The sequence below is a fragment of the Rhincodon typus genome, chromosome 35, assembly GCF_021869965.1.
Source record: "Rhincodon typus isolate 14 chromosome 35, sRhiTyp1.1, whole genome shotgun sequence".
In the NCBI taxonomy this organism is placed as follows: Eukaryota; Metazoa; Chordata; class Chondrichthyes; order Orectolobiformes; family Rhincodontidae; genus Rhincodon; species Rhincodon typus.
The window spans coordinates 3,403,489-3,430,643 of NC_063366.1; the positions used below are offsets into that span (position 1 = coordinate 3,403,489).

A 27,155-nucleotide genomic window follows, 5' to 3' on the forward strand; every position below is an offset into this window, starting at 1 on the left:
GGCCTAGACCCTTCTTCAGAAGAAGGGTCTAGGCCCGAAACATCAGCCTTCCTGCTCCTCTATGCTGCTTGGCCTGCTGTGTTCATCCAGTTCTACACCTTGTTATCTGTAGAATTCAGATGAGGGAGTGATTAAATCCGATTGACAGCTACAGAAGCATTGTGGTGAATGGAGGGAGAAAGGACAGAGAGTTGGGAATTAGAAAGCACTGTCCAACACACCTGGGGAAAAAGGATCTTCCAGGAATGGAAACTGGTTGATCCATGGACCCACATGATCACTGGATCTCTGTAACCATTGATGGCTTTATATGATGGAAATGAGCTCCAGCCTGTGTCACTAAAGTTCGGTGTCATCTCTGATTATTGGAATTGAGGGCCAGACTAAAAAGTAGGGATTTTAAAGTATTCTGAGAGTTTCCCTGATGTTTGTATGTTAGTAACATGACCCAGCTCTCAGGTGTGGCTATGAATTGGATTCAAACCCTGCATTAATTGATGTGAATTATAGCCAGATCCTCTTCAGGTAACGGTTGTTTGACTAATACCATGGGGAAAGTTTATACTCTCTTGTCCAGGAGGACCACTATCCTGAGTATCGTGAGGAAGTGGGAATGAGTCCAAAGATCTGAGTTCCCTCATTCAATCAAACCTCAATATAATAGCAGTGTGATATGTTCACCTTATACTCTTCCAAGATTAATTTTGTGTTCTGGGAAAGATCTTAAATCATTTTAAAATATTTTGTTGTTTTGATTAATACCAACTTGGTTTATGCAGATTGTTTTGTCTGTTTTATTAAGCTTCTGTATAGAACTCTCAATAAATTAACTTTTTAGCTGAATCCAAACCATCTGATTTGTCATCATGCTGTGTTCCTGTTCACTGAAACACTCAGGATCCTACAGTAAGCATCCTGAACACAATATATTGGTCATTGTTACTGTGGGCTGAGATACTTTATAGTTTTTGAGAAGATTTGTTGCTCGGGCTGTGGATGAGGTTGTAGACTTGCTCACCGAGCCGGTGTGTTTTGTTGCAGGCCTTTTGTCACCCTGCTAGGTAACATTGTCAGTGCGCCTCCAGTGAAGCTTTGGTGTTCTGTCCCGCTTGTTATTTATATGCCTTGGTTTGCTGGGGTGCTTGGCCTCACTTCTGGTTCTGTCTCTTAGTGGCTAATTGGTGTTCGTGTATCCTTATTGTCAGTTTTCTTCCAGTTTGGCCTATGTAGTGTTTCTCACAGTCCTTGCATGGTATTTTGTATATTATGTTGATTTTATTGGTTGCGGGTATGGGATCTTTTACGTTCGTCAGTACCGACTAACGTAAAGGATCCCATACAACCAATTTTCACTGGTCTCAATACACATGGACAAAGAAAGACATGAATTCAACTGGGACAACACATCCATAATAGCTCAAGCCAAACAGAGACATGCCACGGAATTACTGGAAGCCCGACATTCCAACTGGAACTCCATCAACAGACACATTGAACTGGACCCGATATACAAACCACTGAAAAACAGAATCGGAAGTGATGCCAACCACTCCAGCAAACCGAGGCATATAAATAACAAGTGGGACAGAACACCAACACTTCACTGGAGGCGTGCTCACAATGTTATCTAGCAGGGTGACAAAATGTCTGCAACCAAACAGACCGGCTGGGCGAGCAACTCGACAACCTGAGATAATTTATATTCTTCGATTCCCTTCCCACTCCTCGAGTTCTCCAAGGCAGGCAAAGCAGGTACTGATGTCCATTTCCATGGTGAAGCTCCCTGGAAGAGGTCACCAGAGGATACTGCATGAGGGACACCACACTGTGTCAAGCATGGCCAATCAAGAGATTCTCCCACTCTTACCGCAGGTATATTGGAAGGATTTAAAGGTTGATGATAATGGCAAGAGATAGAGAGTGGTGGTAGAGGGTTGGTTTTCAGACTGGAGGCCTGTTGCCAGCAGTGTTCCACAGGGATCAGTGCTGGGTCCACTTTTGTTTGTCATTTACATAAATGATTTAGATGAGAATATAGAAGGCATGGTAGTAAGTTTGCAGATGACAGCAAAATTGGTGGTATAGTGCACAGTAAAGAAGGTTATCTAAGATTACAAAGAGATCTTTGTAATCAATTGGGTCAATAGGCTGAGGAGTGGCAGATGGAGTTTAATTTGGATGAATGCAAGGTAAAACAAGGGCAGGACATACACAATTCAAAGTAGGTCCTTGGGTAGTGTTGTAGAACAAAGAGATCCAGGGGTTCAGGTTTATAATTCTTTGAAGTTTTATTCCCATGTAGGCAGGGTGGTTAAGAAGGTATTTAGCACGCTTGCCTTCATTGTTCAGATCTTTTGACTATAGGAGTTGGGACGTCATGCTGAGGTTGTAAAAAACATTGGTGTGGTCTCTTCTGGAGTACTGTGCCCAATTCTAGTCACCCTGTCATAGGAAGAATATTATTAAACAAGAGGAGGTTCAGAAGAAATTTAGCAGGATCTTGACAGGAATGGAGGGTTTGAATTATATGGATAGGCTGGGACAGTGAGGGGTGACTTTATACAGGTTTATAAGTTCATGAGGGGTATAGATAAGGTGAATGGCAGATGTCTTTTCCCTAGGGCTGGGATTTCAAGACTAGGGGATATATTTTTAAGGTGAGGCGAGAATGACTTTAAAAAGACTTGAGGGACTTCTTTTACATAGACATTGGTTCGTGTGTGGATTGAACTTCCAGAGGAAGTGGTGGATGTGAGTACAGTACATCGTTTAAAGGACATTTGGATAAGTACGTCAATAAGAATTGTTTGGAGGGATCTTGTCCAAACACAGGCAGGTGCGACTAGTTTCGTTAGGGATTATGGTTTGGTTGGGCCAAAGGGTCTGTTTCTGTGCTATATGACCAGACAACACCACGAGGCTCCTCTCTCCTGATCTGGAGGCTTTCCTCCAACTCCCAGAACTCCCTAAGAACGAACAAAGCCCAGAAGGAGAAGTCCACCCTCGAGCCCTGACATCACAATTTAGAGCAGTCCGTGGGAGCGGAGCCAGAGGAAAACCCACCAGGGAATCCAGTTCCCGCCACCATTTACAGCGACGCAACTCCAATTATAGCACCTTTCACGTGACAGACGGTCGGGCTGACGCGCTCTCAGATTTGAACTCACGAACGCTGGGCAACGACAATTTCCGTGAGGCACTGCAAGCGTGCTCTCCCCTGCTTGCCTACCGCCTCCCCTTAGTGCGCAGGCGGCCCACAGGCAGCATGGGTAATATAGTTCGGAGCGGAGTTGAGAGAGGTTTGGATGAATTGAGGAGAGTCCCTGTGGAGGCGTGTTCCTCCATCCATCATACATCGGAACCGACTGCCAGAGAAAATCTCTCCAGCATTTTCTCACCAAATGTGAGTTTTTGTTGCAATATCCGAGATATTTCTGGAGATATTCGGTTTTCACAAGATTTTGGGACAGATCTGATAAATGTAGGCATCTATTCTTCAATTAGAGATATTAATATCTCAATATAAAACATTTTAACACTAATTACAGGAACATTTTGTGAGGAAAGAGTTGAAAGTTTGGATTATTTTATGTAAAGCCCACTCTAATGGTCACTGTGATGTGGAAGTTGTAGACACAGCTTTTATAGAGACATAGAGATTGTAGGAACTGCCGATGCTGGAGTCTGAGATAACACAGTGTGGAGCTGGAGGAACACAGCAGGCCAGACAGCATCAGAGGAGCAGGAAATCTGACGTTTTGGGTCGGTTCTTTCTGAAGAAGGGTCAGCAGCCAGGTGAGGGGTTCGAGCTGTGGGCTCGGAGCTGAATCCCTGATTGGTTTGATCTCCAGGTACAGAGCATGGCAGGAAGAAGTGTACCACAATCCTGGATTTTATATCTCGGACTTGTGGAGGGTATACACATTCTTACTCAGCTCATTGGAGAACAATTCATAGAATCCCTGGAGCGTGGAAACAGACAATTTGGCTCATTGAGTCCACACCAACCTTCCCAAAGACCATTCCACCCAGACCCATCCCCGAACCCAATCCCGGTAAGACTGCCTTTCCCATGGCTAATTCACCCAACCTACTCATCCCCAGACGCTTTGTAAATTTAGCATGGCCAATTCACCTAACCTTCATATCTTTAGATTGTGGGGGAAACCAGAGCACCCAGAGGAAACCTAAGCAGACACTGGGAGAATGTGCAAACTCCATACAGTCCCCATGGGTAGAATGAAACATGGGTCCCTAGCTCTGTAAGGCAGCAGTGCTAACCCACTGTGCCACCCATTGTTGTGCATTATTCAGATTCTGTTATTTTTAATGTGGTTAAGTACTTTCATCCTTTGTTTTTTGGTTAATTTCTCAATCCAGTAACATTGTCACATTTGGAGTTCTGAAATGGTGAGTCTGTTGTTAATCAATTCAAAATGTTTACTCATGTCAGGATAAGGTTTAGTGATCTTTCAGCTCTAGCAGCATTTCAAGAAGACAGCTCACTAACACCTCTTCAACAGTAACCAGGATGGGCAATAAATGTGTCCCAGCCAGCAACACCCATATCCCATGACAGAATAAAATACTGTCAATTTAATCAATAAAAACTGAAGGAATTGCAGATGCTATAAATAAGAGGCAAAAATAGAAATTGCTGGAAAAGCACAGCAAGTCTGGCAGCATCTGTGGAGAGAAATCAGAGTTAACATTTTGGGTTGAGTGACCCTTCATCAAGTTCTGAGGAATGGTCACTCAACCTGAAATGTTAACTCTGATTTCTCTCTACAGATGCTGCCAGATCTGCTTAGCTTTTCCAGCAATTTTTATTTTTGTCATCAATTTATGAAGTTGTACTTTGGAGATCTGTTTTAAATCATACAGGTTATTCTCAGTAAGTCACAGGTCCACACACATCAACAAAAAACTGATGATCTACAATTTCCACTTTCTCCTTTCTCCGATGCTCTTAGCTGAGTTTTCTCTGAGTTGATTTCCTGAATAGATACATTTTGCTGAAGTCAATGATTTCTTTTGACCCTCCATTACTCCACTGCGTGCACGAGGATATGTTGAAACTGACATCACATGAGCACGTCCCTGGAATTCCTGATTTGCAGTCAGAGCATTCTGACCAAGTGAACAATCAAGATACTGAAAGATAAACCAATCAGGGCAGTGAAAAGATGTCCAATGTCTATGTGAGTTTGGGAATGAAATGCGGTTACTTTAGTCAAGCAGTCACGGACCCAAAATTAGACATTCCAAAGTGACCTACAGCTGGAGGAATCGGGCCTGCCAGAAAATTGGCCAAGCTAAACAGCAGCCATCAGCTACAAAGAACAGTGGAAACCAAGATCAAATAGGACACAGTGGTTCAGAGATTCCAGTTACAGCAGGCCCAAGGATTGTGTATTGGAGAATTTTCAATCAGATTTCCAGCGCCTTGATATCCAGCCAGTGTGTGAGGCTGTGCACTTTACACCTTCTGGCGTAGCAACATTGGCGGTGTTTGCACAACCCATTGGCCAAAGGCCACAGAACATTTAGGAAGGTCAGGGACGAGGGGAGGGAATAAGAAAACACACCTGGAATCCACCTCCTCAGTGATGTCTTGGAGCAAGACACATGGCAGAAGATCATGCAGCAACCCAAGAATTCTCAGGAGAATATCTGGCCTGAACTGTGGGACCACCTCTATGGAAGAGAGCTGGCCTTATGTCAGATAAGAGGGAGATTCCAATGGCCCAGCTCAAGCATGGATCATTCTGGGTGATATCCTTTCTCAGACAGATTGAGCTGGATAGAAAGAGTAAATACTGTGGGAATTTGAGAAATGCTCATATGGTGATTTTACTAAGGAATATTTTGTTAGTAAAGTCGACTTGAACCGCAAGCTAAATTCCGTGTTGGGTCCTGACCTGAAACATCAACTTTCCCACTCCTCTGATGCTGTTTGGCCTGTTGTGTTCCTCCAACTCTACACTGTGTTATCCATGTCCCTTTGTTTGCCTCACCAATAAGGGCGCTTGGGTAATCTGCTTTTAATGCATAAACTAGTCGAAGTGTCCAAAACACAGGCAACAACACAGAAACACTTTTGGGAAAAAAAACAGATCCTCCACGATTTTTGGGAAGCAATATAATTTGATAATTCAGAACATTGTGTCCCTCTCCCTCCTGTGACAACACTATGGCTTTAAGAGGTGTATTTTGTCCCTTTTATGAAGAGAGGTTGGGACAGAGGTGTTGGACAGTCTGCTTCAAGCCAATAAAGTAAACGGCATGAGGCCTTTTTTTAAAAAAATTGGAACAATAGGAGCAGCCTGAATGGGAAGGGTCAAGCTCCCACAGAATCAAGATTTTAGTTTTAGCTTTCAGTAGCCATTGCTGAAGTCTTGAAGCTGGATGTGGAGGCTGTTTTTCTTCCCCGTACGGCTAAAAGGTGAGGTTCTCTTCCTCTTGCTAGAATTGTGTGTGAGACAATCAATCTTACTGACTTTGCCTTTGCCAAGAGTGTGCTTATGGGATGTTACTATATTGGAACAGTTAATGAGTAGTTTATTATTTTGTTAAGTATTTCAATAGAGTTACAGTTAAGCCAATTCTTTTATTTTGTCTGTATTTTTAACAACAATGTATGAATAAAGTGTATTTTGCTTGAAGACTGGCAGTTTGACAAATCAAATGCATCCAGAATACAAAACCTGGCACTTGCCTTTAAAATAAGAAAAAGTTAGAGTCTGGGCTATCTCCTTGACATGTTATGAAGGGGTTTGGTCTGGTCTGTAACACTTTTGTCACTCTTTCTGGTGCATGTGCGGTTCCCACCACTTTGTGTCATCACTGCCTTGTTTGTTTGAGTCGTTTTCTGATCTACTGTCAAGCACATCCAGGATTGCACATCTACACTGATGTTGTCAGTTCTAAAACCTCCGAGGATGAAGAATGCTAATCCCACAGTAGAAATATCTGTCACACATTTACAAGGGGACCAGTGACAGCAGCTGCAAGAACATTAGAACTCAGAGCAGGAATCAGCAATTCAGCCCCTCAAGCCAGCGCACTATTTAAAACAATCATGGCTGCTTTCATTTTGGCCTCAACTCCACTTTCCTGCCTGCTCCCATAACCTTTGAACCTGTTATTAATTAAAAATCTGTCTTCTCAGAAATGTAGACATTTGCCCAACATCCACCATACTCTGGGGTAGTGAATTTCAGTTTCACCACCCTTTGAGAGAAATAATTCCTTCTCCTCTTTTTGAATCTGCCACTCCTTATCCTAAAACTAACAACATCCTTCCTAAATGGGAGGTGATCGCCAAGTGGTATAATTGTTGGACTGTTAACCCAGAGACCCAGATAATGTTCTGGAGACACAGGTTTGAATCCCGCCATGGCAGATAGTGGAATTTGAAATCAATAAATATCTGGAATTAAGAGTCTAGTGATGACCACGAATCCATTACCGATTGTATGGAAAAACCCATCTGGTTCACTAATGTCCTTTCGGGAAGGAAACTGCTGTCCTTACTCGGTCTGGCCTAAATGTGACTCCAGACCCACAGCAATGTGGTTGACTGTTAACTGCCCTCTGGGCAATTAGGGGTGGGCAGTAAATGCTGCCTGGCCAGCACTGCCCTCATCCTGTGACTGAAGGATAAAACAAAAGAAGGGTGACCAGAATTGTATGCAGTATTCTAAAAGTGGCCAATCACATACATTGTTCATGTACTTGAAACATTTTGTGAAAGTTGTGGTGCTTGGTGCTGACTGGTTATCCATTATTTATTCACAAAGAGCAAGGGAGTTGTACATCAGACTCGGATTGCAGCTGCAAGACAGTACTAGGTCCTGTATCCTTATTTAATTTAATTAGATTTTCAATTTATTCCTTAATTTACAACTGACCTTTAGTTGTCAGTCTGGATATATATTTCTTCTGTTTGCCCTTTAATCTGAAAACTAGTCAGAATAGGTAGCAGAAAGAAATATTCACCTACCAATCACCTACATGAGATGTCCATTGGCATGTTCACTCGATGTTGCAGGACTCCCATCTCTTGGGCCTTGATCTACTCCAGCCCCCACTGATCTGTGCAAGGAGTTTGGAAAACAGGACAAAACAATATCTCCCACCGCCAAATCACTGAACTCTCATTTTAACCAAACTCTCAAGTTCCACATCTTTAGAGATTCATCCCAAGATGATTGCACTCAAAGCCTCAATTTTATAGTTTGCCTCCAATGTTTCAGGATAAGTCTTCCTCAGCTTTTAGATGACAGCCCAATGAACAACCCAAGCGACAGCAGCACCAACCACTGGGAGAACTTTCTATTCCCCATCGACCTAAAAGATACTTAAATGTCGACTTTTCAAATTAATCCAAAATAAAGTTGATTTTACGAAGGAAACACCAGCAATTAATTTTAAGAAGACAAGAGATTAACTTTTGAGCTCCTATTGTTACCAAACTGCCAAGGGACATAATAATTGTCAAATACATCAGAGGCTACATATCCCAAGAAGTGAGATTTTATTCATATGCTACAATGACAAGGTTAAATATCCATCTGATCTGCTGCTCAAAGTCGTCTCCATTTCACCGGTCAGTTTCCCAAGTTTCGGGAAACTCATGTTGCTGCAGAAATATTTGGATTGACTGTGAGAGACGTCAATCAGATAGCCCACCCACTCTGCCCATTCTCTCCTCTTCCTCTTCCAGAGCTGGTTCACTTCCTATAGGGACTGAAAACCAAGTGAGGAGATGGTGAGTGAACGAACAGCTTTTATACAATTGTATCCCATAATATCCACACCAATCTTTCAGGCAGTCTGACTATGCTGTGGGTAATCAGGGGTGGAAATGTCCCTTCTGCTGTGTGAGAAGATCCAGCTGAGAGAGCTGTTTACTCGGTGCTTTGTGCTGAACTGTTTGACTGGAGCTGTGTGTTGGATATTGAGTGTGTTTGTTGGAAGCATTTCCCTCTGATTTCCAGACTGAGTTTTGTTGTTGTCTCATTCCTGAATATGAGAAGGTGAGGTGTATTTATCTGGGAGGTGGAGAGTTACTTCAGATTTTGCAGCAGTTGCTTCAGTTAACGCTGGGAAATCACTATGATTGGTTGAAGAGCTGGGTCAGTGCTCAGAACTGAGGTGGTGGTTTGAAAACAATGTGTAGGGAGGAAGCGAATGGAATTTGATGGAGAGAAATGTCTGACGTGCTGCTTTGTCTTGTTTCATGGTCATTCACCTATCTTGAGGATTTGCAAACAGCTTGTTAATTTGTAAATGCAACCCTGCTAAAAAAAAGGATGTATATTCAGTCTGCCTGTTGGAGAGAGGTTGAAATCTTGAAATGTCTTGGAAAGCCTTCTTTAAATATGTTCCCTGAAGGCTTTGACCTTTTAAAAAGGCTGGGCGATGTATATAATTTCTCGCGATAAACCAGAGCCCTTCAATTAGTTACACTGAAACAATGTTTTCCTCACTTCCTGCCCAGTTTGTTTTCCTTAAATAAATTTCAAAATCTCCATTAAAATAACATGTTTCCTGGGTGTTTTTGTATCATACACAATCTGAAAGAGAAAAACTGGTCCTCGCCAGTACAAGTTGAGCAACTAGTGAATTGATAGCCTGTTTTACACTGTGCCCAATTTTCTTTCCCATTGTACTCATTGTGCCTGGGAAGATGGGGTTGAGGTGGGGGAAAGAAAATAGCCTCGTTGTTTGCTCCTGGTCACTATCCGGTGTTCCTGCTGGAAACAGAGGCTGTGACAGTCAGCCCCTTCAGCAAAGGAGGAGAATTCGTCTAAGGAAATCATGTTTTCCTTTCCTGTTTTACAGAAGGATTGCACTGTGCTACATTGGAGAATACAGAGAGGATAGAAACTACTGATAGATACAGACTGTTGCCAAGAAATAACTGCACAACTGTGGGAGGACTTCCAATTCCTTAACAGCATTATTCAACACAAGACAGGTTGGGCAGTGAAGCCATTATCTGGAAATCAGTCAGTGGTGTGGAGCCTTCCGTCAGAACCAACCTTGTTGAAGGTTTGGCTGTGGGTGATTGGTCAGGGTGAGGTTGGGAAAAAGTGTGATTGTGGTAAGAGTTTCATTCATTTGTCAAGCCTCATGAACCACTGACTCGTTCCTACAGATTGTTTGCTGTTCCTGTGTGAGAAGGACTCCATTGGCTGATGACAACTGCTAACATACAGGGCTCATCGTTGAAGAGCCACATGGAAGTGAAACCTTTTACAGTTAAGGTGTGGGACCAGGATTTCACACAATCATCGACAGTCCTGAGCCAAAAAGACAGCCACATTGGAGAAAAACCTATCTCATGTGAGGTGTGTGATAAATCATTCTCGCAGTTATCAAGCCTCCGAACTCACCAGCGTATTCACACAGGGGAGAAACCATTCACATGCGAAGTGTGTGGGAAATCATTTTCACAGTCATCAAGCCTCCGTGCTCACCAGCGCATTCACACAGGGGAGAAACCGTTCATCTGTGAGGTTTGTGACAAATCATTTTCAAAGTTAACGAACCTCTGCAGACACCAACGAATTCACACAGGGGAGAAACCCTTCAAGTGTGAGGTGTGTGACCGAGCCTTCACACAGTCATCGCACCTCTTACAACATCAGACGACTCACACAGGGGAGAAACCCTTCAAGTGTGAGATGTGTGATCGAGCCTTCACACATTCCTCGAGCCTCCTGCAGCATCAGGCGCTTCACACAGGGGAGAAACCCTTCAAGTGTGAGGTGTGCAGTCGAGCCTTTACACATTCGTCAAGCCTCCTGCGACACCAGACAATCCACACAGGGGAGAAACCCTTCAAGTGTGAAGTGTGCAACCGAGCATTCAACCAATCATCAACACTCCTGAGACACAAAGGCACCCATACTGGGGAGAAACTTATTTGCTGTGACATGTGTGACAAATCATTCTCAAAATCATCAAGCCTACGTGCACACCAGCGCATTCACACAGGGGAGAAGCCATTCACATGCAAAGTGTGTGAGAAATCATTTTCAAAGTTAACAGACCTCCGCAGACATCAACGAATCCACACAGGGGAGAAACCTTTCAAGTGTGAGGTGTGTAACCGAGCCTTCATACAATCATCGCACCTCCTGCGACATCAGGCACTTCACACAGGGGAGAAATCCTTCAAGTGTGAGCTGTGTGACCGAGCCTTTACACATTCATCGAACCTGATGCAACATCAGATAATCCACACAGGGGAGAAGCCTTTCAAGTGTGAGATGTGTGACCGAGCCTTCACATATTCATCAAGCCTCCTGCGACATCAGACAGTCCACACAGGGGAGAAACCCTTCAATTGTGAGGTGTGCGACCGAGCATTCACACAGTCGTCGAGTCTCCTGAGACATCAGACAATCCACACAGGAGAAACCCTTCAAAGTGTTTAACGAGGGGTGTGGATTTGTTGAACCCATAAAAACCCAGTCATGAGTGACTTGTGAGATATATCAGTCTTGGAGTCATCAATTCTCTGTCTACAACAACACATTCACATAGAAGTAACTATTCACCTATGAGATGCCTCACAAATCCTTCAGGTAGTCATAAACTCCCTGCATATTTACACAGGAGGGGAGAGGGTGGCATATTGCTAATTTCACTGGACTAGCAATCCAGAGCCCCAGGCTGATGCTCCGGGTTCATAGCCCACCAATGCAGATGGTGAATTTTGAATTCAATTAAAAAAAACTGAATTAAAAACTGACTGCTGTTGATTGTTGTTAAAACACCTTCTCGTTCACCTTTAGGGAAGGAAACTTCATGCTGAGTATTTCCCCTTCAGGGAAGAAAATCTGTTGCCCTTTCCACAGCAATGTGATTGACTCTTAACTAACCTCTGAAACGGTCCACACAAACCACATAGTGGACAATTAGGAATTGGCAAAAAATGCTGGCCCAGCCAGTGATGCGCTCATTCCATGAATGAATTTAATAAAAAAAAAATACGGGTGCAAGCATCTGGTTCATCAGTGCACTCACACAGGAGAGAAATATTCTGAGTTCTGTATAAAGCTTTTACATTATTGTTGCATAATCTGGAACATCAGTGAACCCCCACAAGAAACAAACCCGTCCAGTGTGACGTCTGTCAGGATTATTTCACCTGCTTCTCTCTCACTAAACACCACCATCTCCACAAGGACTCAGCTGCTTCTTTTGCACTGAGAGTTAATTCATTTTTTTTAACCCTCTACTTTCACATAGGAGACCAGTCATTCCAAAGCACTTTGTCTCAAACCTCTCACACATTCAATCTAATCATTTCAAGAAGGCCAATTTAATTTTTAATCCTCATCACCAAACACCACTAAAAGAAGACATTCGTATGTACAGAGCCCGTGTATAAACTCAGCATTCTTTCAGTGCAGCATCAGGTAAAAGTCACTCACTGGCACTCATTCTGACCAAGAAGACAATCAGATACTCAGTGGTTAGAAAAGCTTCAGCTTCTGATCTATCAGCACAAGCACCCAGGGGAGGATCCATTCCTCGGGTAATAATGAAGGTACTTCAATTAGCCTCAGTGTCTCTGGTTTATGAAGGAGGAGAATCAGCTGGGAATCCTGTTCCTCATCAGTGAGCCCAACTTGGAAGTCACAGGAGGGTGTGATACAAACTATGTGATTTATATGTACTTTTAATGTCATCTATTGTGAATTTGGATTGTTGCTTTTTGAGTTAGTAATGTGGATTTTCTGTTAATAATTAATTTGGAAGTATTTCTGTCACCATGGTAGTTTCTGTTAAAACATTTTTTGTGGTCTAGCTTTGGAATTAATGGACTTATATGCAGCACTAAGGGACTTTTATTGATTTTAAATTGTTTTGCCACCCAGTAAGGTAAATAATAGGACCTTCAGGTTTGTTATAAATTTCTGGAACTTATTTTCTTCTTGTGCTTAAAGGAAACATCTATAGCTTGGAAAGAGATTTTTACTTTGAATTTTGAGCAGTTCTGTGATGCCCTTGGATGAACATTGTTATATAGCCCAGTGCTCCTTAGAAGGGAAGGATATAGTGATTACCTTAGATTGAAGAGCTTGTGTTTGTCTGAGACTTGCAGTGTTGGGATAAACCCTGAACAGGTTGCTTAAAGTGAGTACATTCAAGCTTAGGTATATAAAGCTCCAGAAGGGCCCTTGTGGTAGTGTCCACATGTCTGAGTCAGGTTCAAATCCCACTTGCTGCAGAGGTGTGTAATAGCATCTCTAAACAGGCTAATATGGAAAATCACCATCATGGGTCTAGGAAGAAGCTACCTGCCATTGTGGTTTATATACTAAGTCAAAAGTGACTTAAAACCATTGAGGTGTTAGAATCAAGGACTGTTGTGAGTCCTGTACAAGTGGGGCTTTTGGCTACTGTACCGGGGTGTGTTTTGAGTGCGATACAAAAGCTGTTGCTTTTTTTTCTTTTAAGTTTATAAAGGAATATTTTCTGATTTATGGGATTATACTTTTGCTGTATGTTTAAAAGTCTTTGCATGTAAATTGTAATTGGATAATTTAATTTATTCTCTTTTAGTTTAATTTCTTTTGTTAATTAACTTCTGTTTTATTGTTAAAGCCAAATCTGCAGCTTATGTTTTAGCAAGTGACCACTTTGTTAAAACCAAAGGAAATGAAAATATGATCTCTGAAGACAGGTTTCAGTCTGGGACCTGACATGTCCAATGCGAACATTAGCTGGGATCATAACAATGGCAGGATGTGTTTCAGCTACGACAGTTACAATTGACTCGCTGCATTCACTGTCTGGCTCTCCACATGCTGAATGGCCACTTTAATGGCCTTTAGTGCTCTGTTCAACATCCACAGTCTGTCCTTCAGGTCAGTAATTTGAGGATTGGAGGAAATATGAGAAGCAAATTACAATGGGGAAGACAAAGGAAGCGATCAAGTAATTAATTTCATCCACAGTTTCCTTTCAGTTGATATATTCCATTTAACTGCACCTAAGGTGATTTATTCCAATGCCTATTTGATGATATGTCACTTTTTCCCAATCATTCTTCTTTTAATGTTCTATGTGATTCAAGAGCTCTGGAGAAACCAACTGTCCCGTTTAAAAGAAAAGTTTTTTTTCTCTGGTATCTTTAAAATGGCAATCAAACATTACTGTGTAATTTCAAGCATTACCAATTTCTACTTGTTTGTTCTTTCTTACAAAAATACATACAATTTTCTCTAAAATAACTTGGTAGTTTATGCTGGATGTTTCTTTTAATAAAAAAAAATCACAAATTCAAATATGGCCACAACAGACTTGAGAGTTTCTTTTGTGCACAGCCTTATCAGTGTTGTTGGGCTGACAAGTTTTGTTGGTGGTCAGTTAATTTCTTCCCAATCAATCTTATCCATTTTTTAAAATACAAATTAAAATCACCTCGGCTGTTCCCACTGGCTCTTGTTTTAAATCAAAATGTTAAAATATAAATGTATTTGTACCCTTAAACATCAATTAAATTGCCCGTTGTGATCTTGAACTAGCAACTTGTAGCAATATATTTTATCAGTCCCAATTTCAGATTTCATAATTTCACTAATGAAATACTGGATTGATAGTTTTAAAGAGTGTTTTTATATTGGAGACGTGAGTGGTCTCAGTCAGCTTAGGGTTCTCCTGTTCTCAGTCAGCTTAGGGTTCTCCTGTTCTTTTACATTTAGTTTCAGCAAGTCTTTTGGGGGTCTCACTATATTCTTGAAACCTGGTTAAAAATGCAAAAACAATATCTACTAATGGCACTGGAAGAAGATGTTGTACTTTTACATATTTTGGTTGAAGAAAATGTTGAAATCTTTCGATAAGTTCAAACTGACATTTTAATTTTAATTGTCTTGAAGAAAATCTTATAAATAGTTTTTAAGATCACATTTAATAAACAATGCAAACATATGAACAAAATATTTCTCATTCTGAGTTTAAATCAGATGTCTTCCACAATGCAGCTTATCTACATATTTTGAGAACAAGCTTTTATTGGAATTTTTTTTTTTAAACACTGAAAAATAGACTTCACACCATTTTCAAACTTTTATGTAAACTTTTCACTTCTTTCTCTGTCTGACTTTGGTGGTGGGTAAGTTGTTGGAAGTGATTCAGAAAGATAGGATTTATATGCATTTGGAGAGGCAAGGAATGATTCATTGCTCAGACCGTTGAGTATAGGAGTTGGGATGTTACGTCGAGGTTGTACAAGATGTTGGTGAGGCCCCTTTTGGGATACTGTATCCAGTTCTGCTTGTCCTGTTATAGGAAGGATATTATTAAGCTGAAGAGGATTCAGAAGAGATTTACCAGGATGTTGCCGGAACTGGAGGGTTTGAGTTATAAGGAGAGGCTAGATAGAGTCATACAGCATGGAACCAGACCCTTTGGTCCAACCAGTCCATGCCGCCCATGTTCCCAAACTGAACTAGTCCCTCATGTTTGCGCTTGGCCCTATCCCTCCAAACATTTCTTATTCATGTACTTATCTAAATGCCTTTTTAAATATTGTAACTATACCTGCATCCACCACCTCCTGTGGAAGTTCATTCCACACATGAACCACTCTCTTTTTGAAAAAAAAATTGCCCCCATGTCTTTTTCAAATCTTTCTCCTCCCACCTTAAAAAATGCCACCTTGTCTTGAAAGCCCCCAACCTCAGGGAAAATGCCATTCACCTTATTTATACCCTCATGATTTTATAAACTTCTGCAAGGTCACCCCTCAACCTCCAATGCTCAAGTGACAAATTTTTTTTCTCCCCTTTATTCATTCACAAGATGAGGGCGTACTGGCTAGGCAGCATTTATTGCCCATCCCTAATTGCCCAGAGGATAGTTAAGAATTAACCACATTGCTGTGGGTCTGGAGTCACATGTAGGCCAGACCAAGTAAGGATGGCAGTTTCCTTCCCTAAAGGGCATTAGTGAACCAGATGGGTTTTTCCCCTACAATCAGCAATGGATTCACAGTCGTCATTAGATTCTTAATTCCAGATATTTATTGAATTCAAATTCCACCATCTGCCATGGGGGGTTTCGAACCTGGGTCCAGAATGTTATCTGGGGTTTCCAGATTAACAGTCCAGTGATAATACGACTAGGCCATCACCTCCCCCGATAGTCCTAATTTATCCAGCCTTCCACCAATGGCAACAGTCTCCCCCTTCTGCTCTGTCTTGATACCTGCCAGAGCCGGATGCAGAGCTGAGAATAAGCTAGAGTTTTATCTGGTTTTTAGTTTTAATTATCCTGCTTTTGTACTCTGTGCCCTTACCGATAGAGTCCAGGATACTTTGCGTTTTATTAACCTCACTCTCAATATGTCCTGCTACCTTCAGGGATTTTGCAGAGATACACCAAGATCCCTGTTTTTCTGCACCCTTTTAGAATTGTACCTTTATTTTATATTGTCTCTCTGAGGTTTTTCAACAACATAATCACTTCACATTTCTCTACATTAAATTTCATCTGCAGTTCACCCATTTCACAAATCTATCTCCTTTTGAAATTCCACACCGCTCTCCTCATAGTTCAAACACCTTTGAATTTAGTGTAAATGTTATTACTGTGCCATACACCAAGGTCATTAATTATATCTCAGGAAGAGCTGTGTCCTAACAACGATCCCTGGAGAAATTCTATAAACTTTCCTCCAGCTTGAGAAACATCCACTATCCATTCCTTGTTGTTCCTTATCACTCAGTCCATTTTTTAATCTATGGAACTATTTTCCCTTTGATTCCATGAGTTCTAAGTATTCATCAAATCTATTGTATGGCACAGTGTCAGAAGCCTTTTGGAAATCCGTGTACATCATATCAACAACAGAGTTCCCCTCATCAAACCTCTTTGTTACCTTATCAAGAAACTTAAGAAAGTAAGTTAAGCACACATTGCTCTTTCCAAATCTTTGTTGCTTGTCCTTAATTAAGTCGCAGCTGACCAAGTGACTTAATTTTATCCTGAACTATTGTTTCTAGAAACTTCCCTTCCTTCACTGTTAAATCAACTGGCCTGTATTGCTAGGCTTATTGGGAACAAACAAAACTGAAGAAACCCAGTAAGTCTGGCAGCATCAATGAGGAGAAATGACTCCAATTCTCCAGGCGTCTGGCATCACCCCTGAATTTAAAGAAGATTGAAAATTATGGCTCAGAGATAGTAAGAACTGCCGATGCTGGAGTCAGCGATAACACAGTGTGGAGCTGGAGGAACACAGCAGGCCAGAGGAACAGGAAAGCTGACGTTTCGGTTTTTCTGAAGAAGGGTCCCGACCCGAAACATCAGCTTTCCTGCTCCTCTGATGCTGCCTGGCCTGCTGTGTTCCTCCAGCTCCACACTGTGTTATCTCTGAAAATTATGGCTAATGCATCTGCAGTTTCCACCCTCAGTACCTTTACTGTACCTGAATGATCTCTTTAAAGGCATCCAGTTGTACAGTGACTGTTTTGCCTGACAATCTTGGATTTTCACCTTTTTTCTGGGACTTATCCTTTGGTGGCTTTCAATAAGTTAAATATTCTTACACCAAATTGTTCCTTGCCCTTTTCAATACAATGAAGGAGGATGGGGTATGGCCTAAAGGTATTCACAAGACTATGAATCCAGAGATCCAGCTAATGTTCTGGGAACCCTGGATTGATTCTTGCCATGGCAGACAGTGGAAATTGAATTCATAAAAACCTTGAATTAGGAATCTAATGATCACCATTATTAACTGTCAGAAAAAACAGCTGGTTCACAAATCCCCTTTAGGGAAAAAAATTGCAATCCTGTCCTGGTCTGGCCTACATCTGATTCCAGGCCCATATGTGGTTGACTCTTAACAGCCCTCTGAAATAGCATAGCAAGCCACTCAATTGTAATAATCTAGACAGTCTAAATAAGAAATGAAATGGACTATCTGGCATCAATTCAGGCGTTGGAAAATGATAATGGCATAAACAGTCCTTTTGACTCTGCAAAGTTCTCCTTATTAACATAGGGAGTTGGTGCCAAAATTGGGAGAGCTCGCTCACAAACTAGTCAAGCACCAACCTGACATAGTCAGACTTAACAGATTCATACCTTACAGACAATGGCCCATAGACCATCAAAACTATCCCTGATCAATGTTCTGTCCCACTGGCAGGACAGATCCAGCAGAGGTAACAGCAAAGAAAACCTCTGTGATCACCACAGACTATACTCATTCAGCAACATTTGGAGGAAGCACTGAGCTGGGAAGGGCACAGAATGTACTCTGGACAGGGGATTTAAATGTAAACTACCGAGAGTAGCTCAGCAGAAGCACTACTGATTGAGCTACTCGAGAACTAAAGGACATTGCTACTGGACTGGGTCTGCAGCAGGTGGTGGGGGAACCAACAAGAGACAAAAACATATTTGACCTCATCCTCACCAATCTGCCTGCCGCAGATGCATTTGTCCATGACAGTGTTGGTAAGAGTGAGTACCACATCGTTCTTTTGGAAATTAAGCCCTACCTTCAAATAGAGAATACCCTCCATTGTGTTGTGTGGTACTATCATTGTGCTAAGTTGGACAGACTTCAAACAGATCTGACAATTCAAGACCGGTCATCCATGAGGTACTATGGGCCATTAGCAGCAGCAAACTTGTACTCCAACACAATCTGCAACCTCATGGCCCAACATAGGGAAAAATTCTCTGCTGACTGGAGTCATTCCTGGTACAGAGAAAGATGGTCGAGTTTGTTGAAGATTAGTCACTCCAGCTGCAGGGCACATCAGCAGGAATGTAATGTCCTAGGTGCAATCATCTTCAGTTGCTTCAACAATGACCTTCTCTACATCATAAGGTCAGATATGAAATGTTTACTGATGGCTGCACGATGTTCAGCACCATTTGCAACTCCTCCTCAGATACTGAAGCAGTCCATGCACAAATGCAGCAAAACTTGGACAGTATCCAACCTTGGGTTAAAATGTGGCAAGTAGCATTAACTTCACACAAATGCCAGGCAATGACCATCTCCAATAAGAGACAATCTAACCACTTCCCCTTGTGATTCAATGATGTTACCATCACTGAAACCCTCACTATCAAAATTCTGGGGTTACCATTGACCATAACCTGAACTAACCACTTAAATACAATCATTACAAGAGCAGGTCAGATGCTAGGAATCCTGCAATGAGTAATCTCCTGATTTGCTAAAGCCTGATCCACCATATACAATGCACAAGTCAGGAGCGTAATGGAATATTCCTCACTCCTTGTACAGGCACAGCTCCAACAACACTCAAGAAGCTTGACACCATCCAGGACAAAGCAGTCTGCTTGATCGGCATCATGTTTATAAACATCTACTCCCTCCACCACCAATGCTGTAGCAGAACTGTGTACTATTGACAAGACTCACTACAGAAATTCTGTAAAGATCCTTATACGTACATTCCAAACACACAACCACTTCCATCTGGAAGGACAAGGATAGCAGGTACATGGGAACATTACCACCTGCAAGTTCCCCTCCAAGCCATTCACCATCCTGACTTGGAAATATGTTGCTGTTCCTTCACTGGCCCTTGATCAAAATCCTGGAATTCCCTCCCAAACAGCATTGTCGTCTACCTACAGCACACGCACTGCAGTGGTTCAGGAAGACAGCTCACCACCACTTTCTCAAGGGCAATTAGCGATCAGTAATAAATGCTTGCTTAGCCAGAGATGCTCACATCCCATGAGTGAGTTAAATAAAATGACCATAATAATAAAATGATCATTGCCCCAAAATGTTCTCCCACTGACATATGCAACTGTTCAGCGACATCATTGACCTGGCATCAGGGAAGTGACATATCATCCTGGATTCTGCAGCTGCAAAATTATACCTGTGCCCTGAACTGTCAAAGTCTTCCAGACTTCTGTGTACCTCCATATACGGCTGAGCCTGTTGTGGTGCCATGCACTCCCCAGATTACCCATCACTTACATCAGGATTCAGAGCTTAGTACTGGTTGGAGATTGGGATACACTCAGGGATCCTGGACTTCCTCCCTCTTGACACTTTGTAAACCCTCCCCTGAACAGCTTAGTTGCAATTTTAATGCTGTGGCCCCTGTGCTTGTAAAGTGAGCAAACTTGCAGGAATGGGTACAGGGTAAAATTGAACCTTGCTTAAGTTGGTGATGTAAAATATAGACATATCCGCTTCAGGTGATGGTGAATGTTTGTACTTTCCTGTCTAGAAGGACTACTATCCTGAGAATGGTGAGGGAATGGCGACAAGTCTCTACAGACCTCAGTTCCCTTGGCCCATCATACCTCGACGTCATAACCATGCTAAATGTTCACTTTACACTCTTTCAAGATTCATTTCATGTTATGGGAAAGGGCTTGAATCATTTTCCAATGTTTTGTTATTTTGGTTAGTTTGGTGTGAGCTGAATATTGTATTGCTTATCTGGTTAATCAATCTTGTGTATCAATTTATAACTCATGATAATTTCAGTATTGTCTTAACCCAATCTATCTGATCTGTCAGTCTGGTTCACTAAAACACTATTCACTAAAACACCCAATATTCCACAGTAAGAAGGTCCTGTACACAGTATATAGGTCAATGTTATTGTGGTCTGAGATATTTTCCCTACTAATGAGTTTGTATTTTCTAAATCACAGGAATCAGAGCATTTCCTGAGGAAAGAAAGAATGATTCACGTTTTTATATCATGTTTTAAATCTCAGGCCATCAAAAAGCCCTCTATAGCTAATAAAGTTCTGATTGCAAATGTCTCAACGTCATAAATTGTTTGCTCCAACAGACAGTGACGTGTCAGCCTCAACGATCAGGTCTCTGGAGTGACTCAGAGATGAGAATGCTAACTAAGTCACGACTTGATAATGAAGGACACCATTTCTGTGTATTAATCCAGTCTCTAAGGGGCTAAGTCTCAAGGCTGTGTACCAGGTATGTTTCCCATTGTAAACTGGCAGCCTAAAAGTTTGATTTGATTTAAAGTGGTAACTGGTTAGAGCTGCAGGTGTTAGTGTTGTCTTTGTGTTTAGGTTCCTGAAGCTGTCAAAGGTGGTAAATTTCCTGCTGATGGAGAAAAGTCGGTTGACTCCCAGGAGTGATAAATAACCTATAGACTAAGTATTGATAGGGGACCCCCATATCAATAAAGACCCAAAACATCCTAAAACCCACTGGCTCAAGCACAGTCACTCTACAGAAGACTCATCTCCCATCTGAACATCCCTGGTACTCTTCAATGAGTCTGAGCTACAGTGTACCCTCCTACCACCAAATGCGCTGTGCCTGGAGAACTCCCTATTTACCCTGGTCCTGCTCCCAAATCCACCATTCCATGACATTAAGGTCAGTGATACAGGAGAATGTGAGAGGCTGAGGCAGGAGAGTCTTGATTCTGATTCGGATGTGTTTAACGCAGTTTCGTCCGATTCTTCAAGGATAGTTGAGATGGAGCTTAACTCTGTATCTAAACTCTGTTGTACCTGCTTTCTGAGTGTTTGCTGGACAGTGCTGATGTGGAGAAGTTATTCCATCTTCATTTTAAATGTGGATAAGGTACTCTTTCAAGTCAGTGTTTTTTTTTAAACGTGATGAGAGTTTCTGCTTCAAACAGTGAATTCCAGAACTTCCCCATACACTGCTGAAAAGATTACTCCTTAACTCCCTTCTAATCCTTCCATCAATTACTTTAAACCCCTGTTTCCAGGTCATTGTTCTCACTGCTTAGGGAAATAAGATTGAAACAATCCCATCAGCTGCCCCTGCCACTTGCTCCCTCCCAACTAGCTCACCTCAAAAAGACATGATTCCTGCAAACTGTGGCTCAGTGGTTAGCACTGCTGCCTCAGTGCCAGAGACCCAGGTTCGATTCCAGGCTTGGGCAACTGTGTGGCATTTACACGTTCTCTCCGTGTCTGTGTGGGTTTCTGCCGGGTGTTCTGGTTTTCTCCCACAGTCCAAAGATGTGCAGGTGTATTGGCCATGCCAAATTGTCCAGAGTATCCAGAAATGTACTGATTGGGTGGATTAGCCATGATTGGGATTAAGGGGATAGAATACGGGTCTTGGTGTGATATTCTTCAGAGGATCAGTGTGGACTGGACAGACCAAATGTCCTCTTTCCACATTATAGAGATTCTATGTGGGAATTCTATGTCCAAGCTCCCTTTCCTCAGCCATGACCTTGAATGTGTTGTCACCTCCCAAATTCTGAAAATGCAATTGGAATGAGTTGGGGATATGGGAGTGGGGGGACAGTGAGGGGTCAAACAGGGTGTGTGGCATCAGTCAAGGGATGACAGTCAACGGAGAGGTCTGGTGAGAGTGAGTGTTCACTCCCCAAGTCACAGATTCAGTCTCTGGTGCAATCATTTTCCAAGTACAGGTGTGGCCTAACACAGAGATATTCCCTGAACCTATTCCCTCCTGCGATCTGTGGGTCTTCCTATTCTGATTTACTGTCAAACACATCCGAGGCTACACATCCCACACTGATATTGTTAGTTTGAAAACCTCCGAGGATGAAGAATGCTGTTCCCACACTCCATTTACCAGGGGAACTGAGACAGCAGCTGCAATAAGTGAGGTTTTATTCAGATGAGGACAATGACAAGTTTAAATCTCCACCTGATCTGCTACTCAAAGTCACCTCTATTTCACCGGTCAGTTTCCCAAGCTTCAGGAAACTCATGTTGCTGCAGGAATATTTGGATTGACTGTGAGAGTCGTCAATCAGAGAGCCCACCCACTCTGCCCATTCTCTCCTCTTCCTCTTCCAGGGCTGATTCACTTCCTATAGTGACTGAAAACCAAGTGAGGAGATGGTGAGTGAGGGAACAGCTTTTATACAAATTGTATCCCATAATATCAACGACAATCTTCAGGCAGTCTGACTATCCTGTGGGTAATCAGGGGTGGAAATGTCCCTTCTGCTGTGTGAGAAGATCCAGCTGAGAGAGCTGTTTACTCGGTGCTTTGTGCGGAACTGTTTGACTGGAGCTGTGTGTTGGATATTGAGTGTGTTTATTGGAAGCATTTCCCTTCTGATTTCCAGGCTGAGTTTTGTAGATGGCTCATTCCTGAACATGAGAAGATGAGGTGTAGTTATCTGGGAGGTGCAGAGTGTCAGAGGATTCTTACTGATTTTCTGTTGTTGAGTTGTGTGTGTTTGGGAGATAGTTGTTATCCTGTGGACTGTGAATGGTCAGTTCTGTCTTTGTGTTGGAATCTGGATATTTCCTGGACTTTTCGAATTTCTTCAAGTCCTACCACCACTTACTTGTGTCTGTAATGTTCTCAGAAAAGACAAAAAAAAGCTTTCATGTAAAGCCTGGCTCAATCACCAGCTGTCCTAAGTGCTTTGCAGCCAGCAAAGTATTTTTTGAAATGTGGTCACTGTTACAATGTCAGAAAATGGAAGTCGGTGTGTGCACAGAAAGCTCCCTCAGACTTAATGTGATAGTTCAGATCATCTGTGTCACTGTTTGATGTATTGATATGATCAGTCATATGACTATCCGCTTTTAAAAAGAAATTTGAATTGCTGATGACCAGCTTAAAGGGATTGCATGACAAGGTTTCACGTTTTAAAACTTTTATTCAAACAAACCAATGAAAAGTAACATAGGCTAAACTACACCAAGTCAGCAACTGACAGACTGAATTGCAGAAGAGATCTCTCTCTCTTTAAATTTCAACACAACTGAACACAATGCCACAGGTATGACTTATGTTCCACTTTCTCCAGAAGCATGTGGTTTTTAAAGAACTTATCTAATGCCAACCTCAGCTTTAAGGAGGTGTGCTTCACACTGTTTTACTGAATTTGAGTGACCATCAAAAGGCACTTCTCTCACTTTCCAGAGAATTTCTGAAGTGACTGACAACATTGATTGCTCTCCAGCCTCATCAAAACAAATCATCTGGAGTCTTTAGATTGTCACAGCATGTGTTCCTTCAACTGCAGACCATGTTCCATCCAGATTCTGCCTGCAGCCCACAGAAAGGACACCCTCTCCTTTCTGCTGACCACACTGGCTACAGTCCTTGCTGTCTCTCTCAGACCTGCCTTTCGCTCTCTCTCTCTGTCCGTAATCTCAGAGACAGAAAGTCTGTCCAGTCATATAACCATATATGTCCTCATATAACCAACTCGCCTGGCCTGTTGCTGGACAAAGTTATATAATCTCATAGCACCCCTCATGATGTTGTTTTTCTTAACTGCAATTTAAAATATGACAATTTTACAAACCTCTAACCAGTAAGTCACATCTGACCTCAGGCTACTTGACAGTGAGGAGGATTTGTGTGTTTGGAGTAAGTTCTTCCAGCACCTCAGGAGGACACTCTGTTTGATCCTGTATTCACTCCTATTTACTGAAACACTGGCTTTGACAGGGTTGAGAATGAATGTAATCAGGGAGACAACCTTCGCTGATTATCCACAATTCTCAACAAAATATGGTTGGACAACAGAGCTTTGCTCTGATTTGTTGGTTGACTGGTTGGTTTGCCATTTATTACCTCTTACTCTCTGTGGTTCATTTGCACGTAGCCCTATGTCATACAATGACTCTGTTCAAACCTGAACTCTAAAGTTCCCAGGCTGTTCCTTATCTGCCTATCTACTGGTTTGATAATTATCCTGGAATGCGTGCTCTGATGGGCTGTGAGATTGTGATGGAATACAATTCAGCTACTGCTTCTGGCTCACTGCACCTCATGGATGCCCATTTTTCAGATCTGTCCTTAGTCTACTTCCCTCATGATGATCAACATGGTGAAGGACTCATTAATCAGTTGGGAGGGGAGTGTTGTTTTCCTTGAACTTGTTTCACCTGAAGTCATGAGACTCCATGGAGTCAATATTGAGGACTTGCCGACCTGTCAGTGGGAGGGACTTTCCTAGGGATGGCGATGGAGTAGTCTGGGATGTTTCTAAATTGATATGATTCAGTGATACCAGCTTATAGTGAAATGATAGCCTGTTTTACACTCTGTATGATTGTCTTCTCCATTGCATCATGGTACCTGGGAAGATGGGGGTCTGCTTGGAGAAAAAAACTAGCCATGTTGTCTATTCCATGGTTACTATCCTGTGACCCTGCTGTGTGTGAAAAGTGAGGAAAAGCAAAGAGATAGCTGACTGGCACTCACTGTGGAATTTTTTCGAACTGTGGACTCAGCCCCTTCAGTAAAGGAGGAGAGAGAGTGAAAGAAATCATGTTTCCTTTTCCTGTTTTACAGAAGGACTGCACCAAAGAACGCAGAATGGTTAGACGTTGCAGATAGATCCTGATGATAACCCAAAGAACATCTCAACTGTGGGAAGACATCCAGTCCCTTCACAGAATTGCTCAACACAGAGAAGGTTGGGCAGTGAAACCATCATCTGGAAATCGGTCGCGTCAGGGCAGTTTTGACATGTCATCAGATCTGAAACTGGTCAGTGGTGTGGAGCCTTCCATCAGAACCAACCTTTCGAAAAGTTCGGCTGTGGGCGATCAGTCAGGGTAAGGCTGAGAAGAAGTGTGAGTGACTCCAAGTGTGTTGAGAGCTTCGGTTATTTTATCGAGCCTCATGAACTACCATTCCTATAAGGGAGAGGCTATTGAAGTGTGTGGTATTTGAGGAGCATATCACAGGCTTGTAAATTTTCCTAACACACAAAGTTCATCTGTTGTCCAACTGTTTATACAAGAGCATCTTCATGGAAGAGAAGCAGTACAAGTGTGAAGTGTGTAACCAAGCTTTCAAACACAAATCAACGCTTGTGAGTCACCGACACATACATAATCAAGAGAAGCCATACAAGTATGAGGTGTGCAACCAGGGCTGTGTGCAATTATTGGGACTGGGAAATCACCAATGCATTCAAACAGTGGAGAAACCATTCCTGTGTGAGGTGTGCAAGAAATCATTCTCGCAGTCATCAACCCTTCTTGAGCACCAACGCGTTCACACAGGGGAGAAACCATTCACGTGCAAGGTATGCAACAAATCATTCTCACAGTCGTCAACACTCCACACACACCAACGCATTCACACAGGGGAGAAACCATTCAGATGTAAGGTTTGCAACAAATCATTTGCGCAGTCATCAAACCTCCACAAACACCAACACATTCACACAGGGGAGAAACTGTTCACATGTGATGTTTGTGAGAAATCATTCTCATCATCATCACATCTTCATGTTCACCAACGTATTCACACAGCAGAGAGACCATTCATGTGTGATGTTTGTCACAAATCATTCTCGAGGACTTCGGACCTCCTATTCCATCAGAGGATTCATACAGGGGAGAAACCATTCACCTGTGATGTGTGTGAGAAATGGTTCTCAAGGCTATCAAACCTTCGAAGACACAAACGCATTCATACAGGAGAGAAACCATTCACGTGTGAGGTGTGCAACAAATCCTTCTCGATGTTATCAAACCTCCTGGTCCATCAGAGGATTCATACAGGGGAGAAACCATTCACATGTCAGGTGTGTGATAAATCATTCTCAAGATTATCAAACCTCCTGGCTCATCAGAGAATTCACAGGGAAGAAACTATTCACGTCTGAAGTGTGTGATAAATCATTCTCCTCGTCATCTACACTCCTCATACACTAACACATTCAGAGAATAGAAACCAATCACATTTGACGTGTGATAATTCTTTCTTGTCATCAATCTTCACAAACACCAATGCATTCACATAGGGGAGAAACTGTTCACATTAGTGACAAGGTCTTTACACAGTCAGCATGTCTGCTGATTCTTCATTACACTCACAAAGGGGCGAACCAGGAGTGAACCCATTTGGGGGCTACCTTGCCTGATTCTTGCCAATCTGTCCCAGTGTGTAACAGTGTACACAGTCTCACGGTGCAGGGTGTTCAGTGGGACTGGGACACAAAACAAGAAGCAGCTTTCACTCCCATCAAACACCTAGTGATGACATCACCAGTGCTAAGGGATTATGATGTCAACAATGGAGCCACCCTGCAGTGTGATGTCAGTGACACAGGACTTGGAGCAAGCCCCATGCAGTGAGGGTAACCCGTTGTGTTTGTATCCAGAGAGTTAACACAAACTGAATAATACTGTAC

General features: G+C 42.3%; 1 protein-coding gene across 5 annotated transcripts in view; it reads left to right on the forward strand.

The window, feature by feature from the left end:
- LOC109919759 (zinc finger protein 271-like) overlaps positions 1-26,755 on the forward strand; it is a 72,396-nt gene extending 45,641 nt beyond the window's left edge. Inside the window, exons 1-3 of one of the 5 annotated variants that reach the window (XM_048616810.1) lie at positions 3,285-3,403; positions 8,729-8,773; positions 9,850-11,763. In XM_048616810.1, coding sequence (XP_048472767.1) covers positions 10,206-11,450 — 1,245 coding nt within the window. In that variant the 5' untranslated portion in view covers positions 3,285-3,403; positions 8,729-8,773; positions 9,850-10,205 and the 3' untranslated portion in view covers positions 11,451-11,763. Of the gene's footprint in view, positions 1-3,280; positions 3,404-8,728; positions 8,774-9,849; positions 11,764-25,940 lie in introns of those variants that run through there. The other 4 variants (XM_048616811.1, XM_020519789.2, XM_020519791.2 and 1 more) reach the window with 4 other exon arrangements.
- The last annotated feature ends 400 nt before the right edge of the window (positions 26,756-27,155 follow it).